Genomic DNA, 17,556 nt, shown 5'->3' on the forward strand with positions numbered 1-17,556 from the left:
CAGGTCACACCCCAGCCTCTGCCTACAGAGCCCTTCTGCTGGCGAGCACACCTCCGTGGCTCCCTCCGTGGCCCCTAGGGGTCCCTCCATAGGTGCACCTCGTGAAAAACAGCCTCTCGTGAAAAAAAAATGTTAAACCTGTTGGGGGAGGTCCCTGCAAAGCAAGAGGATGGCTCTGCGTTAAGACAGATGAGGATAAATCACCAGCAGAGGACAAAGGCTCAAGTGTAGGGTCAACTTAGAGGCTGTAGTGCCACCTCCAAAGCAATCGCTACGTAGAATCACCTAACATTTCCTGAGCATCTACTACAGGCCACAAAGTTTACAGCTGACCCAAGAGTGGGTTACACCTTTCTCCAATCCCCACAACAGCCTGTGAGGTAGACGATATTATCTTTATCTGATAAAAGAGCAAAACGGTGCTCGATGGGGTTCCAGGAAGTCCTCCAACATCACATACCTAGCACTCACTGTAACTCAGACCACAGAAGCTTGCCATCGTTTATAAAAGCTGGGAGGTCTCCTACCATAGAAATTACACATGCTTCTTTTCAGAATATCTGGGAAATAAATAGAGAAAAGGAAAAAAGTCGCCCAGAGACCACTCCTGTCGGCAGTTTGCAGTCTGTTTCTGTGCTTTCTTTAGAGTGATTTCTTTAGTGGTTATATTGTCAGTACAATTTTGCATCCTGACTTTTGATAACACAAACATTTATCTGCATTGCTTTACATAAAGACCACTTTTGGTGATATAAATATCTCATCAAATAGATACACCAGAATTTGTTTAACTGCTCCCTCAACACTGGACACTTTGGTTATTTCTATATTCAATATTCTATATTTCAATAGAGGAATATTCTGTATTTCAAATTCTAATTAACGCTGCAGTGAACATGTTTGCACCCATGTATTATTACTTCCTTGGGCTCGATCCCCAAATGTGAGCTTCAGGACCTTCAAAGGCCCGGTGTCTAATTCCAACCCGATCACCTCACTGCCCTGTGGTCCAAGCCAAGTCACTGCCTGGGCCTCAGGTCCCGCGTAAGGAACGAGATGGACAGATCAACCCAACTCAGGGGGAGATATTACTGAAGAATAGCCAGGAACAGGAACCCTGCAGCCACGTCGACAACATCAACATAAATGTGGGCTGCAGCATCAAAGTGCGCCAGTCACTTTGTGATCACACCTTACCCTACGTATTTGGCCTCTCTCTAACCTGTTTTCATGCCTAGTTAGCATAATGGCCTCTGCTGAAAGTCCATGATTTGCTCCCGGTGAAAAGGATTAGCAATGGATCCCTTAAAGCAGAGGGGAGGTCAACAGGTGAGAGACCAGAAACGCCAGGCCCTGCCTCCCCTCTCTCCCTGGCTCTTAAGGGAATGTGGTCCCCCTCCAGGTCCTGGAGGAGGAGCGGGCTCCATGGTGAGACTACACCGGGTGACCCCACAAACCCCCAACCCAGCTCCTTGGCCTGGGGATGATCTCATGACCAATCATGAGGTCATGAGGTGAGCCAATCAGATTCTTTCCCCAGAAATCTGGAGTTAGGACCTGAGGCCTGGGCATTAACTCCAAAGTCAGAAGAAGCAGGAGGGGAGTCGGCACTGTGGCTAACCAAAGTCATGGTGGAACTGAGATGTTGTCCATAAGCCCATAATAAGTAGATATTCAGAAAGAACTAGAAACACCCTTCACATCTCAGTCCTGGTCCCAGCTCTACTTCACTTCCTGTCCTGGGGAAACTGAGTCTGCTGGTTGTCCCCTTCAAGTACCCCACCACACCCTTACCGTCACCAGCGTGCAGGAGTTCCTGTTTCTGGAGCTGAGAGTGCCCAAGTGCTGCTTGGACAGACCAAGTGGACTGGGAGAGTTAACAGAGGTGTTTTGCAATGCCAGATGTTCAAGTCAATAGACAGGGTGGAGGTGGGACAAAGACTGTTAGCAAATAAATCTCTAAGCACTTGCTCCTCACTGTTCCCTAGAACAGCAACAAAGGTAAAAAGCTCAGTGAGGCCACACGCCACAAACAACCAGATCAACCAAAGGGTTTGTTTAACCATTTCCCTCAGAATGTGTACTTTTGAGATGGCCTGAATTGGAGGGGCACCATGCTGCACTAAACCAAGTTGGGCCCAGTCATGAACTCAAGTCCTGGGCTGACCTAAGGGGGAAAATGCACAGGAGCTCTCCTCAAAGTCCTGATGGCTGGCACACCTGTGCTTACAGATGAGCTTAAGAAATATTCTAGAGGAGAGCTAGAGAAAGCAGTCCCCCTCCACCCGGGTCTGGCTATGCTCCTGGATAAGAAACATCTCCTCCCAAGAGTTAGGGACCCATTGCCTAAAAGGAAAAAGCAGCAGGCACTGGGAAAGGTTCTGGCTCTAGAGCCTGGAAATATTCCCCAAAGAGCCACCAAGCCTTCGATCGGGAGGGCCCATCTCCTGGAAGTCCTTCTGTCCACTGCTGACTGGCCCCTCCCCAAGGCAGCCAGCCCCAAGCCACTGGGGTAAGAACATCCAATGTTTCTGGAGGCCACTGCCTCCAGCTCCCAGCCCTATAGGGTGCCAAGAGCACGAGTCAGGCAGACTCCTGTCCCCTTCAATGGCTTTTCCTTGAATGGAGCTCCTTGTGCCAGCCTTTGGATATAAAACTCAGCTATTCAATATTTGTTAAGGCATAGAAGTGCTTTTCTCCAGTAAAACATGAGGAGCACTGGGTGGGGAGTCCAAAGGGGCTTCAGTACTGACCCTGAGGAGGTCGCTTTACCCCTCCAACTTTGACTTTTTCCTGACTTTCAACAGCAATAAAACCATGACGCTCTGTTCACCTCGCAGGGTCACAGGTGTCAGACGAGACACGGGACCGCCAGCTTCACTGCAGGGCCATTCACTCACCAACATTGCCCAGAGCACAACGGACATCAGCTGCAGACCTGGATGCTTTACGTGCACGATCTCAGCTCAGCCTCCTGATAGCCCAACAGCGTACCGGTAAGAAAAGCAGACCCCAGGAAGTTAGACCATCTGGCGTTACACCTTGAAAAATCCAGGACCACCTGACTCTTGATTTTCTCCTCCAGGCTACCTTCCCATTCCACCAGGGATCCAAGCTCTCTAGACACAGGCCAAGAAGGCAGCCACATGGACCACACTGTGTCACCACTGTCAGGAGGGGAGCCCACGGACAGGCAGGACACCAATAAAAGGCACCAGGGCACCTGGTAAAAGGTAGACCCAAGAGTTGGATAAAGACCCCTGTGGAGCCATCCTATCCCCTTCAGCCCCAAGAGCTGGTGGAAGGCTATGGCCAAAGATGTCAAAATATGATAGGGTTAGAAGTAATCTTAAGCAAAAGGCTGGAAGTTTGTGAATTTAGATTCATATGAAGGGATCTTGGGTATTTTAAAATAAATGAGAGATGGAAACAACCTAAGTGTCCATCAACAGATGAATGGATAAAGATGTGATATATATATAATGGAATACTATTCAACCATGAAAAAGAATAAAATCCTGCCATTTGTAACAATGTGGATGGACCTTGAGGGATTTTGCTAAGTGAGATAAACCAGAGAGAGAAAGACAAGTACTCCATGGTATCACTCATATGTTGAATCTAAAAAAAAAAAGTCAAATTCATAGAAACAGAAAATGGCAAATGGCAAAGTGGTTGCTGGGGGTGGGGGAAAATAGGAAGAGGTAGATCACAGGACACGAACTTTCAGCTATAAAATGAATAAGGTCTGGGGTGACTGGGTGGCTCAGTGGGTTAAGCGTCCAACTCTTGATTTCAGCTCAGTTCATGATCTCACGGTTCGTGGGTTCAAGCCCCACGTCAGGCTCTGCACTGGCAGTGAGGAGCCTGCTTGAGATTCTCTCTCTCTCTCCTTCTCTCTCTCTCTGCCCCTCCCCGACTTGCTCTCTAAACAAATAAATAAAATGTTTCATAACATAAGTGAGAGAGGGTCAAAAAAGGTGCCCAGAGCTCAACGACAAGCACGCACTAGACACATACTCTGAACGCTGGTCAGTGGAAGACAGTGGGTCGGGATGGCCGAGGGGAAGGGAAGCCGAGCAGACAGATAATGCTGGGAGCATGAGGGCAGACTTTTGCAAGGTGAAGAGGGCTTGGGGAAAGCGAAAAGAAAAGTACAGGAGGACACCAAGGGAAAAGATGTTCGGGATGAATTTTTGCAGAGGCGGAGCTGTGATAAGACCTGCGAGAGCCAGCTTCTAGAAAGGACAGCACAGAGAAAACAGGAGCTGCTGGAGCCAGGACAGGGCAAGGCCAGCACCTGCCCGTGACCAGTAACAGCACAGAACTCAGGTTAAAGCACAGGTTAGGGAGATGTTAGGGCGGACGCATCTGCTGGGAAGGACCATGCACCTTCAGCAGCTAAGTAAAGTGCCCACCGTGTATGCCCAGCCTGGAATGAAAGCACCAACCCACCAAGTGATGGGGGACTGAAGAAGGCCCGGCTCAAGCCCAGGGGTGGCGAAGACCAGCAGAAGGGGTCATCACTGAGGGTCACTATGGAGATCCTCCAGGCCAGAAGGAGGAAGAAACGGGAAATGACCATAGAGACCATTTGGACAGCTCAAAGACAAAAACTTGAAGGCAGGTTCAATGACACAGGCTAATCAAGAGCTTTGGAAATCGTGACAGACGTGGAAAAAACCGGCTGTGCTTAATCCAAACTCCCAGTCACACCCATCAGCACTCAGGCAGCCCTAGGGTGCCGTCTCCCACCCAGCCCCTGCCCCTCAGTCTTGTCTAAGTCACTTGCTGCCTCTTCCTCCACCTCGGTGCTGCCTATAAACTTCTTCAGGGGAGACCAGCAGCCTCACTTCCTCACATGGTGCTCTGCTGGCCATGCAGGTCCCAACCAGGTTGTTAATGACAACTGAAAGAACTCAAAAACCTCCCAACCTAAAATTCAAAATCCCTACAGCCCTTCCAAAATCTAACAAGAGGGGCACCTGGGTGGCTCAGGCGGTTGAATGTTTGGCTCTTGGTTTCGGCTCAAGTAACGATCCCACAGGTTCATGAGTTCAAGTCCCCAGTCGGGCTCTATGCTGGCAGCGCGGAGCCTGCTTGGGATTCTCTCTCTCTGCCCCTCCCTTGTTCACACACGCTCTCTCTCGCTCGCTCTCTCTCCCTCAAAAAATTAATAAGTAAACATTTTTAAAAATCTAACAAGAGGACACAGTTGTTGTAGATACCTACGGAAAGCAAAGTGAAGGAAAACATAAATTGTTGGAACACAGATTTGGGGCTCAAAGTTAACAAAATGTTTCTTTTTTTTTTTTTTTCAATGTTTATTTATTTTTGGGACAGGGAGAGACAGAGCATGAACGGGGGAGGGGCAGAGAGAGAGGGAGACACAGAATCGGAAACAGGCTCCAGGCTCTGAGCCATCAGCCCAGAGCCCGACGCGGGGCTCGAACTCACGGACCGCGAGATCGTGACCTGGCTGAAGTCGGACGCTTAACCGACTGCGCCACCCAGGCGCCCCAACAAAATGTTTCTAATACGCAGATCTGTGCAATAATGCAACTGACTGTGGAGGTGGTGAACTCTCCATCATTAGAGGTAGCCAAGCAAAGACTGAAGGACCACAGGCTAAGGATCTGCAGAAGAGATTCCTTAGATGATCTCTAAGGTCCTCTCCAACCCAAGATCCCAAAAAAGAAGCAAATGCTAGAACAATTACAGACACATTTAGCACATCACAGAGTAGCAGAATTAGCCACTACCCTTTAAACTTGGAAGAAGTACATTTGCAGCAGATAGAAGCCATGGTTACTAAGTTTCCAGACCTTATTACCCTGATCTGAAAATATAAATAGGTCCAAGAAGGGCTTAGTTGAATGAATAAATATTCGGCCCAAGGCAGGTTACCAAAGGCTGAGACAGATGCGCAAAGACAGTGCTCCCCATAAAGCCTGGCATCACGGCTGAAGAGAATGTCCACTCCCAGAACATTCTCACATCCACACTGTCAGAGGCAGCACACAGAACTGAATGAGTCGTGGATTCTGCAAGTGCTCACCAGACAGAAATGCCCCCACGCAGCACCTTCCTACAGAAAGGGCCTGGCTTTTGATGCCCCGTGCAACTCCTGACAGGTGAGGAGCAGGAGGTCACCGTCATGGGAAATTCTGGGTCCCCCTGACCAGACACTGCCCCTCCCACAGGGTGAGGGACTAGACCACAGACAGAGTTTTGGCCACAGTGTCACTCACAGCCTCGACAGAGCCTGGTTATTCTGGAACAGCAGTTCTGGCAAACTGTGCAGCTGGTTCCGGTTCAGTCGTCTGAAAAAAAGAAGAAAGGGAGAGTTGGAAGTTGCCTAAGTGTTCCAGGAAATCCAAAGACTTTTCAGAAAGCACTGGACTCAGAGTGAGAGGGCACAGGGTTCAAATTTTAACAAAGTCACTGTGTAACCCCAGGGAAATTACCTCCTCCGGGCCTCAGTTTCTTCATCTATAAAGTGGGAATTCACCATCCAACACTTGGGGAGGAGAAGCACAGAGCGCCTATGAAAGCTCCCCACCAAGGACCCGAAGTACAGTGGGCGTCGACACCTTCCATGACTTCCTCCCTTGCTCATCATCATCATCGTTACATTTGCATGACCCTTTGTAATTTAGAAGGCACTGATTCAAATATCATCTTGGTTTTCGAGCTGAATACCTGACTACACTTGAAATGTGAGATATACCCTTATGGGGTAGGACTAGCCACAAGGTCCTGATTTTTTGTTGTTTCATCCACATTTGACTCCGTGGCAACTTAACTTTTTTTTTAGTGTTTGCTTTAGGTCTTTTTTCAAAATGAAAACAGCTTTCTCGATTTTCTAAATTATGTATGAAAACGCATGCTTAATTCTTTAAAAACTTCAAGCAATAGAAGAAAAAGTATTCAGCCACCTGCATTTTCCTCACTCAACAATTTGTGGATGTCTTTTCATGCCAAACGATAGAGAATGACCCCTTTATTTTTAATGACTGACTAGTATGCCCATCATTTCTAATTGCTCCACGGGTGGACAGACGACTCCCCGTTTTGTAAACACAGGCAGGAGTGGGAAGTCTGGTCCTGGAAGGTGGCCTGGCGGAGAAGACCCAATACAGAAAGGACCCGGACTCGTCCCAGGAAGGCAGCGATGCCTAACCAGAAGCTTCTTGCCACCTTCAGCACCTAGTTCTCTACACCAGAGCACCGGAGGCCCGTCCACTGGGGCTGTGGCACCTATAAATGTAGAACCTTGGTGCTCACACAGACCATCTGCAGGGGCTTCACCTGGGAGTTGGTAAGCACTGCGTACCCCAGCCCTGTTGAGTCAGAGTCTGCATGTTAACAAGATCCCCCAGTGATCTACGTGCACATCAAGGTTGGAGAAGCACAAGAGTACGAGGCAGCCCCCGCCCTCCAGACTACAGCACAGTTTGGGCCTCACACGACCATCCCCTTCAACAGTGCTGGACGATGAGAAACCAACTCGGCAAGAGCTTTCTTCCGCTGGGAGGGAGGAAGAAATGTAGTTCTCTGCGGCCAATAGTAACTGGTCTGTGGTAACCGCCTCGGAGGTCGCTCTTCGTCTGATATGTGAGAAAGGCATCATTTTTTAGCGCGGCGCAGACAATTAGACCAGCTGGAAGAGGTTTACTCAAAAGGGAGGGCTCCTAGGGAAACACACCACTGCCTTGGAAAAAAAAAAGCGGGTTGGGCGGGGGGGACCACCAATATAATCCTTAAAGCAACAGGAGTAGACATCAGATCACCTCAAGTTCCTTCACCTTGTCCAGTAAATTAATCCTGTGTTTACACTGTCTGGTAATCATTGTTTTTTTTTTTGTTTTGTTTTCCCCCAGGACTTTCTCATCTTTCTGGCTTCAATTTCTGAAAACATTTAAGAGGGAAAAAAAATTCAATAGCCAGTTTAAAGTAGAAAATCAAAGGACTCCAAAGGAGGGACCCAGCACGGCGAGGAACCTACAGGTCCCTGCCCCATCCTGGTGGCAGCAGTAGGCATGACCTGGGCCACCCGCAATGTGGGTAGACCCCCGCCCACCTTTTCTCCTCCTGCAGGGCAGGGCAGCGCCCAGCCAGAGCTGCAGTGGGTTAGGTCCCAACCAGGCCCTCCCAGCCAAGTCACGAGGACATATTTTGTTCTGAGCCTTTTCAAGAAAACAAACACAGGACTAATCATCTGTCCTAGCTGCAGCCTCCTTATTGCTCAGGTTTAGGCCTGGATGAAGAACACAAAAGAAAGATCGCCTTGAATGTCTTCCAGGCAGCAGGAAGGCAAGAAGACAGCCATATTCTTCTCCCTTTATTTAATACCTCCCTTTCTTTGAAGTAAAAGAGAAGAGTGAGGTATGAGGTCATAGCCATTAAGATCTCAGGCTTTGGAGGGAAAATGATCCGGGTTCTAATCCCTTCTTCTGCCGTTAATCTCTTAATAATCACTTAATAACACAAGTGCCTTAACTGCACTGCACCTCTGTTTCTCATCCGTAAAATGCCACTGACCACTGTGTTGTTTTAAGGATTAAATGAGATACAGTAGGGCAAAGAGCTCAGCTTGGCGCCTGGCACAGAGTAAGGCAATCAACAGTAGCTATAATTATAATTATAAACTCATTGTAAGAAAATTCATCAAAAAGATGAGCACAAAGAATAAAATTATCCCACCACTCAGTGTAATGAGAGTTAATATTCCCAATGATTTTCCTCCTCCTGTATTCTATGTACATACAAGCTGATTTAATTTACATAAATGTCACTTCCTGCCTTTTTCATTTAATATTACATTGTGAGCACATTCCAATGGTCTCAACTGTTCTTGACAAATGTGATCTGGTATCTTATGTCTCCACCAGAATGGTTTTCCATTTTTTTGTTGTATTTGTTGTATTTAAATGATGTGCCATGAATATCCCCCTGATATACAAATTTTTAGCCACATCTCTGATTATTTCCTTAAAATGAAATGGGACTTTCTGGCTCGAAGGGCATGAACTTCAGGACTCTGCGCACCTCTTGAGAGCCAAACCAAAGCAAAAAAATGAGACCAGTGACCACCGTGAACTTGAGTGTCTATCCCCCACCTCACTCGTACCACATTCCCTTTTCTTTTCATTACTGCCAACCTGAAATGCAAAAATTGATCAAGACCCATTTTCAAATGCAAGAGCCCTGTATGGAGCAAACCATGTAAATCAGAAACATTTCCACCTTCCGGTTTCTGTGCTGTGGCCCTGAACACCCAAGACACAAATCCTCAGGTGGCCGGCCACTGTACCTTCCCTGACGGTCCCCTTGGCACACCATTTCTTCCTTATGGCTACACAAATCAGTGGGTATGAGATGATATGAAGCCATCTCACTTCCTCAGTACTGCATGGATTTTTTGCCATGATGTATTTTCAGGGAAAACCAACAGACGGTTGCTTTTAGAGCACGGGGTGCGGACACCCTCCAGCTTTGTCCTTGCTGTCATCTCACGACAACAATGCCGTGACAGCTTCCACGGCTGCGGCTCCCCCTGGCTCCCATCAGCAGGTGGGAGACGGGCGGGGCGTGCAGTCCTCTCCCCGCACATGGCCCTCGCTGCCAGACTCAGCCATCATGTGCCCCCGGCGCCACCCCACCGCCCCAAGCCTGTGCCCGCAGATACTTACAGCCGCTCCAGCTCCTTCATGTCGTCGAAAGCCCCCCGCTCCACCACTCCAATCTGGTTCTCCATCAGCTGCCTGGGGAGGCAAAGAGACAGGACAGCTGCAGGGTGTTGGACAGGAACTCTCAGCAGCAGATGGCACAAGGGAGTGAAACAGGAGCAGGGCCGGAGATACACGCAGACCCGTGTTCCGGCCCGAGTGGACAAAACTGCCTCACAAGCTTGCAAATTCCCGACAGGGCTGGCGGGCACGCTCAGCCCCAGCAGCAAGATGCACTTCCAGCCCCCGAGCCCATGCCGAGACCTCTGAAGCGGCCACCGTGGTCACAGGATCCCAGAGCACCAGGCCACAGCTCCAAAGACATCCTCGTCTTGGGAAGCTGGGACCCAGGCAGCAGGGGTCAATGCCAGGCTGCTGGCGCACGTGCCCTCCTTCAGCCCAGAGGGCACATGTCCAAGCGGCAGAGCAGGGGGATGGGCCGGTAGCAGGGGGCGGGGAGCCTGTGCCAACTGGGCAAAGCCCACACGTGCAGCAAACACACTGCAGTTGGCAGCCAGCACCCCTCTGCCCGCACTCCTACACCGCCTGGCCCCATCTGCTGCCCACTCGACCACCTGGCTCCACGAGACTGCACCTCCTCACCACCAACGCGCCCTACAGCCCAGAACATCCGGCTGGCAGGCAGTTTGCTTGTTGCGTGGGAATTTTGGAGACCGTTGAGTAGATTTTTCTCCCTGTGGTTTTTCTCCTGTCCACTCTCAAGCGGGTGGCTCGAGGTCTCACACGGACCTCAGAGGAGGTTTGGGGATGGGACAGGGGCAGAAGCTGCCACCACACACTTCTCTTCTTCCACCTTGTTTCCAAAAGCCCGAGTTGTTGAGGAGCTCGTGCTGGAGGCCTGGGTGGGTGGGGGGTGACAGGAGGGAAGGAGGGTTTTCCTGTACTCAGAAGAGATTCCTGGAGCCTGGGGAGGAGTCAAAGATCAGGGGGTTCTGGAGCAGCAGAGACCCCTGCCCAGCAACTGACAGCTATGACCCCAGGGAAGATGGAGACCGCAAGGTCCCCAGACCCACCCAAGACCCTCAGAACTGCAAAGTAGTTCTGAAAGAACTGAGGCCCCAGGACCCTTGCACTACCCTGACAGTAGGGGGTGAGGACCCTATGACTGTCTGATGTTGAATGTGTCAGAACGCATGCATGTGTCTGAGAGGAGTAGAGCAGGAAGCGACGAAGGGATCCACCCTTTCCCCTCCTCACTCCTCAGTCCTCACTCCTCACCCCTGCCCAGCCCAACAAGGGAAATGCTGTGGACGGCTCCTTTGCTGGCTAGTGGTCAACGCCAATAGAGCCACACCCATCACCTCCAGTATCTGCCTCTGTCAGGCACCCAAGGGGGGGTCACCTCTATCCTCAACTGCCCCCACTCATCTACCGTCTCAAGTCAGGGGTAGCCTTGCCGGAGAGTCTTTCTGAGGCACAGAGTCAAAAGAACTATGGAGAATGTTATAGGCTGAAATGCATCCCCCAAAATTCATACACTGAGGCCCTAACCCCCAACGTGATTTGGAGATGGAGCCTTTAGGGAGGTTATTAAGGTTAAATGAGGTCATAAGGGTAGGGCCCTAATCTGGTAGGACTGGTCTCCTTATAAGAAGAGAAAAAGACACCAAAGATCTCTCTCTCTGCACACACAGAGGAAAGGCCATATGAGGACACAGCAAGAAGGTGGCCAAGAAGACAAGCTTCACTACAAACAACCTTGATGGCACCTTGATCATAGACTTCCTCAAGAACTGTGAGAAAGTAAATTTCTGTTGTTTAAGCTACCCCGTCTGTGGGTGTATTGTTATGGCAGCCCCAGCAGGCTAAGTCAGAGACCTAAAGGTTCCTCATGGTTACCCGGTCTTCCCTCATTCCAGGATACAACCAACAGACAAGACGCGCCATCTGTCCGGCCCAGACCCTGCCAGGCAGCGACCACTGGTGCCTATGCTGAGCCCAAGTGCTCAGCCGTGTGCAAGACAGTGGCTGCTCGGGGGAAGGACTCACTGGCCCTTCCACTCCACCCCCCTCAGGGCATCCAGGGTCTCTGGCCCACAACCCTACAACCCACAGCCAGGACTCTGCTCAGGAGCCACAGGGCCACTGCCAAGGGTAGGGGCAGAAGGGAGGTTACTCACAGCACCCGCAGCTGCTTGAGTCCCACAAAGTCATTTTTATGGATCCGAGTGATGTTGTTGCCGTTGAGTTCCCTGGTGGAGGCAAGGAGAGAATGAAATGGGTGAGATGCCCAGGGTGGCCCCCAGGCCAGGGCTCAGCTCCACGCTCCCTCTCCACCTGTCTCCAGCCTGTCCTCTCATCAATGGGGCTGGGTGCTTCCCAGCCAAGCCCCGGGACCCCCAAGTCTATGCCAAGGCCCAACAAGCTAATGCCCATCTTTGCAGCTGATGTGAGGCCAGGGAAATGCACAGGGCACAGGCTCGCTGCTGGAAGAGCCGTGGAAGCCAAAGTCATGGCTTTTGCCCAGAAAGACCTCAGGCTCATTGGAGAGACAAGACATTCACGCAGGGAAGAACTTGGAAACTAGACAGTTGGAGGCTGTTCAGGTGGAATCCTCACTGAGCCTCAGTTTCCTCATCTATCAAGCGGGGATAATAACTGTGACTAGCTCATCAGGTTAGCATGGGGCATAAACAAGTAAAGAGCATGGCCTGTGCTTGAAAGGGGCCCCCTTGCAGACACCCATGCCATTATCTGGTGGCACTGGCTCCTACAGGCTGTTGTGAGGAGACAGCAGGGTGGGCCATGCATTTTAAGGAGATTGAGTACACGGGGCCCAAGATGAGACCTAAAAGACAAGGCAGGTGTGCACAGTGAGAGGGACAGAGTGGACATTCTGGGAAAGGGGAACGGCCCTTTGCCTGGGGAATGAGGGAGGAGACAGGCTGGGAGTCAGGAGCTGTGGGAAACGGGGTTGGGGGATGGGAGTCCGGATCACAAAGGGCCTGAAAAAGCAAGCAGAGGAAGACAGGGAGCCTGGAAGGCCCACAGGCAGGAGCCTGCCACAAGGTCCATCTTGCATCGAGGAGAAGGAGGGCAGGGCCGAGGAGGACAGGGGGCCCACTGTCTGGAGCAGGGCCAGGCCTGAACTGCAGTGGCTCCTCTCCCCACACCACCCCAGCCTCTGGCCCTTCCTTCCCTTCCAAGGCTACTGTGCTCTTCCTCAGCCCTCCCCAACCATGACCCGGGCACCTTGGCCATGAACCCCACCTTAGAGGCCATCTGACCCCTGCCGAGCCTCTGCCAGGCCACTTCTCTTCACAGGGAGCTAGCACAGCCTCAGAAAAGCAGGTCCTTCCAGGAGGCAGCTACCGCACTCCCCAGAACGTTCTTCCACTGAGCCACACACGGCAGAATCTCAACCAGGCCTAGCCTCAACCACCTCCACGTCTAATCTATCTCCCTGTGGCAGCTCTGTGGCCACATCCACGCCACCTCCTCCTCTTTCTCACCGCGTCAGGGTCACTCACGTATCTGGCAACAAGCTAACTACCCCCATCCCAACGCACATGCACACACACACACACATACCATATTCCCCTGCAGCCCAGCCTCCTCGCCTACCAACACCCATCAGCCCAAATCCAAGCTACTTTGAAAATCGGCAAGCTCCCTCTCCTCTAAGCATTTAGGAAGCGTGTTTGGCCTAGATGATGTTCTAGAGTTGCATCTGCTAAGAACAACGTATGTTATTAGTTTCCACACACTCCAGAAACTGGGCTCTGTGTACATCCTCCCGCAGGGCTGGAAAGTAGTTACGGTGCCTGTCTTACAGACGAGGAAACTGAATTGCCGCTCAGAGAGGTCAGGTGTCTCCCGGAGGGCACCAGCTGGTAAATGACAGAGCAAAGATCTGGACACAGCCGTCTGATCCTAGGGCCTAGGCTTCTTCCACCAGGCCAGGCCCGTGACAAGCTGATAACCCATTCAACCCATCACTCTCTGAGGAGCAGCTGGAAAGACTCATTCCCTGCTCTTCTCTCTTCTATCAGGATCTCTCAGAGGGGCTTGAGGCCTCTCCAAGGTAATGGGGCCCCTGACGATTGGCCCAGACAGAGCCACTTCCTGGCCTAGACGCTGCAAGGGGGCCCTCTCTACGTGAGATGGGCTCTTTTCCACGTGAGGGTTTTTATTGAACCAAATATCCTTCCCTGACACCTTGGAGCCTCACCTGTGCACCCCAAACTGCTTCTCCTGGGCACAACTGCACCTCAAGCATCGAGAACCTCGTCAACAAGCCCTGAAAATTGGTTCTCTACGCAAGTGTGGCTGGTTTCCTTTGGTCCATCCTGCTGAAACCTTCATCCCCAAACCCCAAACCACAAGGAATTTTTAACTGTTTTAATTTTTTTATTATAAAGATATTTCAGTACTGATTACAAGAGCAAAAATGTTAAAAAATGGACATCAACAAAGCAATGTTTAAATTTAAAAAAAATTATATTTATTTATTTTTGAGAGACAGAAAGACAGAGCACAAGGGGGCAGGGGCAGAGAGGGAAGGAGACACAGAATCCGAAGCAGGATCCAGGCTCTGAGCTGTCAGCACAGAGCCCGACACGGGGCTTGAACTCACGAACTATGAGATCATGACAAAGTCGGACACTTAACCAACTGAGCCACCCAGGCACCCCTTAAAATTTTTTTTAACGTTTATTTATTTTTGAGAGAGACAGAGACAGAGAGAGAGAGAGAGAGAGAGAGAGCAAGCAGGGGAGGGGCAGAGAGAGGGAGACACAGAACCCAAAGCAGTTTCCAGGCCGTCAGAACAGAGCCCAAAGTGGGGCTAGAACTCACGCACCTGAGATCATGACCTGAATCGAAGTCCAAGGCTTAACCCACTGAGCCACCCAGGACCCCCGACAAAGCAACATTTAGTTGACTTTCCAGCACATCTGTGAAACCAAGTACTATGCAGCCATTTAAAAGGATACAGATCAGTTTGTACTGACAGGGAAAGATGTCCAGGATACAGAACGGGTAAGAGGGTTACAAGACAGCTTGTATTCTGCGAGCTGCTCATGTAAAACCACACACAAGTCATCCCAGTATGCGGGCAGAGCGAGCTCACTGGGGCTTATAGTAATGCCACATATTAATACCTATAACTGCTCAGTGGTGGGAACTGAGGTGACTTTAGTCTCTTTTATACTTTTCTGCACTGTTTGGATTTTTAAAGTACATCTATATTTTTATAAGCCAACATAATATTCAAGTTATTGCACTGAAAAATAAGAGTAACACAGAGGCGCCTGGGTGGCTCAGTTGGTTTAGCCCCTGACTCTTGATTTCAGCTCAGGTCATGATATCACCGTTCATGAGCTCCAGCCCCATGTTGGGCTGTGCACTAACAGTGCAGAGCCTGCTTGGGATTCTGTCTCCCTCTCTGTCCCTCCCCTGCTTGCTCTCTCTCTCTCTCAAAATAAATAAAAATAAACTTAAAAAATAATAATAACAGGGGTGCATGGGTGCCTTGGTTGGTTAAGGGTCTGACTTCGGCTCGGGTCACAATCTCACAGCTTTGTGGTTCAAGCCCTGCATCAGGCTCTGTGCTTACAGCGCAGAGCCTGGAACCTGCTTCAGATCCTGTGTCTCCCTCTCTCTCTCTGTCCCTTTCCCACTCATGCTCCCTCTCTCTCTCTCTCAAAAACAAAACATTAAAAAAAATTTTTAAATCATAAGAGTAATACATGCACATTGTTATTTTTTCCGTTTTCTGAAGAATAAAGAAAAAAATTAAAATCACACATAAATCCATCACCCAGAATTAACCTCTGTTAACATTCTAGAAGTTTCTCCCAAGCCTGTTTTCTTCGGATACAATTTTTATATAGTTGAAATAATTCAACAAATATTTATTGAAGATTTACTGCTGGCAAAGCATTTTACAAGGGGGTGGGTGAGACAGAAGTGGTACGTGCTCCTTCTGCCATGTTACACCCTGTTCATTCCCCCACTGATGACTTCTGACAGGCCAGCACTTATCCCTGCATCTGGATGCATCAAGTTACTGGGGCATTCCCCGACCCCCCCCCCCCCCCCGGTTCAATGATAAACAACGCATAAAGTTTGGTGGGCATTTGGGAGGAATACATTCCTGGAGACAAAATCATTCAGTCAAAAGTCATGAAAAAGCTGATGAATGTTACAATAACTGGCTCATTCTTTCTCGTGGCAACCATGGTTTATTTATAAGGCAATTGACTTCAACAATTGTTCATTTCACAGACAGCAAAGCTGAGGCAAAGGAAAATGTTAGGGCTTGTCTGAACAAGGCCCAACAGGGAAGTCAGGAACCTCTGCGGTGGGCCGGGGGGTGGGCACGGAGCACTCACAGGGACTTCTGGTGACGTATCATACTCACATGCCTCTCTTCTTACCCTGTTGCACCAGCCCCTGCGCAGACCCCCGGACCCATTCCTTAGCCCACCATCAGGCGACTCCACCCCCTCCTCCTCACTTCCTGCTCCCCACTCCACCCCCACGCAAGAAAAGACCTGAGACAGGCAGGCGGAAGAAACAACAGTGCAGACAACGAGGCAAATACAGCCTCTCTCTCAGGAGGCCCTGCTGGTGGCTTCCAGACAAGAATGCCCATGGACACTCAAGCCCCCTCCCCACCCCAGCCCCCACCCCAGCCCCCTGCCTCCCTCTCCAGCTCTCTTACCCGGGAGCTAAGTGCCTCCTCTCAGGGGAGAGCCCTCTACAGGCAGCCTGGGAGGCAGAGGCAGCTCTCATCCGGCACCCAGGTCTGAGGGCTGCTGCTTAACGAGGCATTATCACCACTTAGGCCATTTAGGCCGAGAGAATGACCTCCACGGGGTAGCTCAGGGCAGCCAGGATTAAGTTTCCAACGTGGGCCAACCCCTTCCCCTCAAACCTTCGGCCGAGGCTGCTGGAATGAGGCAAGGAGGTCATTTTTCTCCAGCGCCTGACTCCTCCAACAGGTGGTCCTTCGGTGTCGCCATGGAGACGCCCTCCCCAGCAAGCCACCTGGGAAAGAGAAGCTGGGAGAGACTGCTGTGACCTTCCGACCTTTGCAGCCACAGCAGCCAGGCGGGCGGGGAGCCTCCAGGGCGGCTCCCAGCCTGGTTTCCAGGAAGAACCCGGATCCAGAGCTACCCAGGCTCCCTGAGGTTCTCGCCGCCAGGGCCCCACATCCACCACTCCTCCCTGCCGGGCAGCCACTGAGTGCAGGCTCTGAGCCCAACTCCTAGCACGCTTCATCTCACTCACCCTCACCCTCGCAGTGAGATGAGTCGTGTTCTGTCTCCCTCGCTGATGAGGAAACTGAGGCACAGACTGGTGAAGCAATTGCCCGGTGCCACGCAGCTAATTAGGGGTGGGGATCAAACCCAGGCCAGTGTGATTCCGTGCTCTTTCCCCCACATCATGACGCCTCCTGCCAACAGACTCTGCCAAGCACACCCCTCACCCCAAGTGCTCATGAGAAACTTGGAGGCTTTGGATAGGAAACACGGGGGGCCCTGTAATAAGACCTTGTGCTCTGCCTAAGCAGCCGTATCAGGGGGTCCCTGGCCAACTGAGCCAGTGGCTAAGAGCTTGGCCTTTGGAGCCAAACTGTTCCACCATCACTAGCTGTATAACCTTGGACACGTGGCTTAAATTCCCTGGGCCTCAGTTTCCCCATTTGTCCAACGAGGCTAAGGATAGCACTCACCTCCTAGAGGTGTGGTGAGGCGTACATGACAATATTTCTAAAACACTGAGAGCAGTGCCTGGCACACACAGGTGCTCTCTGGGTCGGTATTACCTGCTGTGAGTATTTCGCTATTACCGCTAT

The 17,556-nt window shown here is 50.8% G+C and overlaps 1 protein-coding gene across 2 annotated transcripts in view; it reads right to left on the reverse strand.

The window, feature by feature from the left end:
* SLIT1 (slit guidance ligand 1) overlaps positions 1-17,556 on the reverse strand; it is a 184,356-nt gene that overhangs the window by 140,832 nt on the left and 25,968 nt on the right. For both annotated transcript variants that reach the window (XM_086680526.1, XM_086680525.1), the window contains exons 2-4: positions 11,873-11,944; positions 9,696-9,767; positions 6,252-6,323 (exon numbers count right to left, since the gene is read on the reverse strand). In XM_086680526.1, coding sequence (XP_086536652.1) covers positions 6,252-6,323; positions 9,696-9,760 — 137 coding nt within the window. In that variant the 5' untranslated portion in view covers positions 9,761-9,767; positions 11,873-11,944. The remainder of the gene's footprint in view (positions 1-6,251; positions 6,324-9,695; positions 9,768-11,872; positions 11,945-17,556) is intronic.

Source organism: Puma concolor, chromosome D2 (genome assembly GCF_028749965.1).
Source record: "Puma concolor isolate L17-30 chromosome D2, mPumCon1.1.hap2, whole genome shotgun sequence".
NCBI lineage: Eukaryota > Metazoa > Chordata > Mammalia > Carnivora > Felidae > Puma > Puma concolor.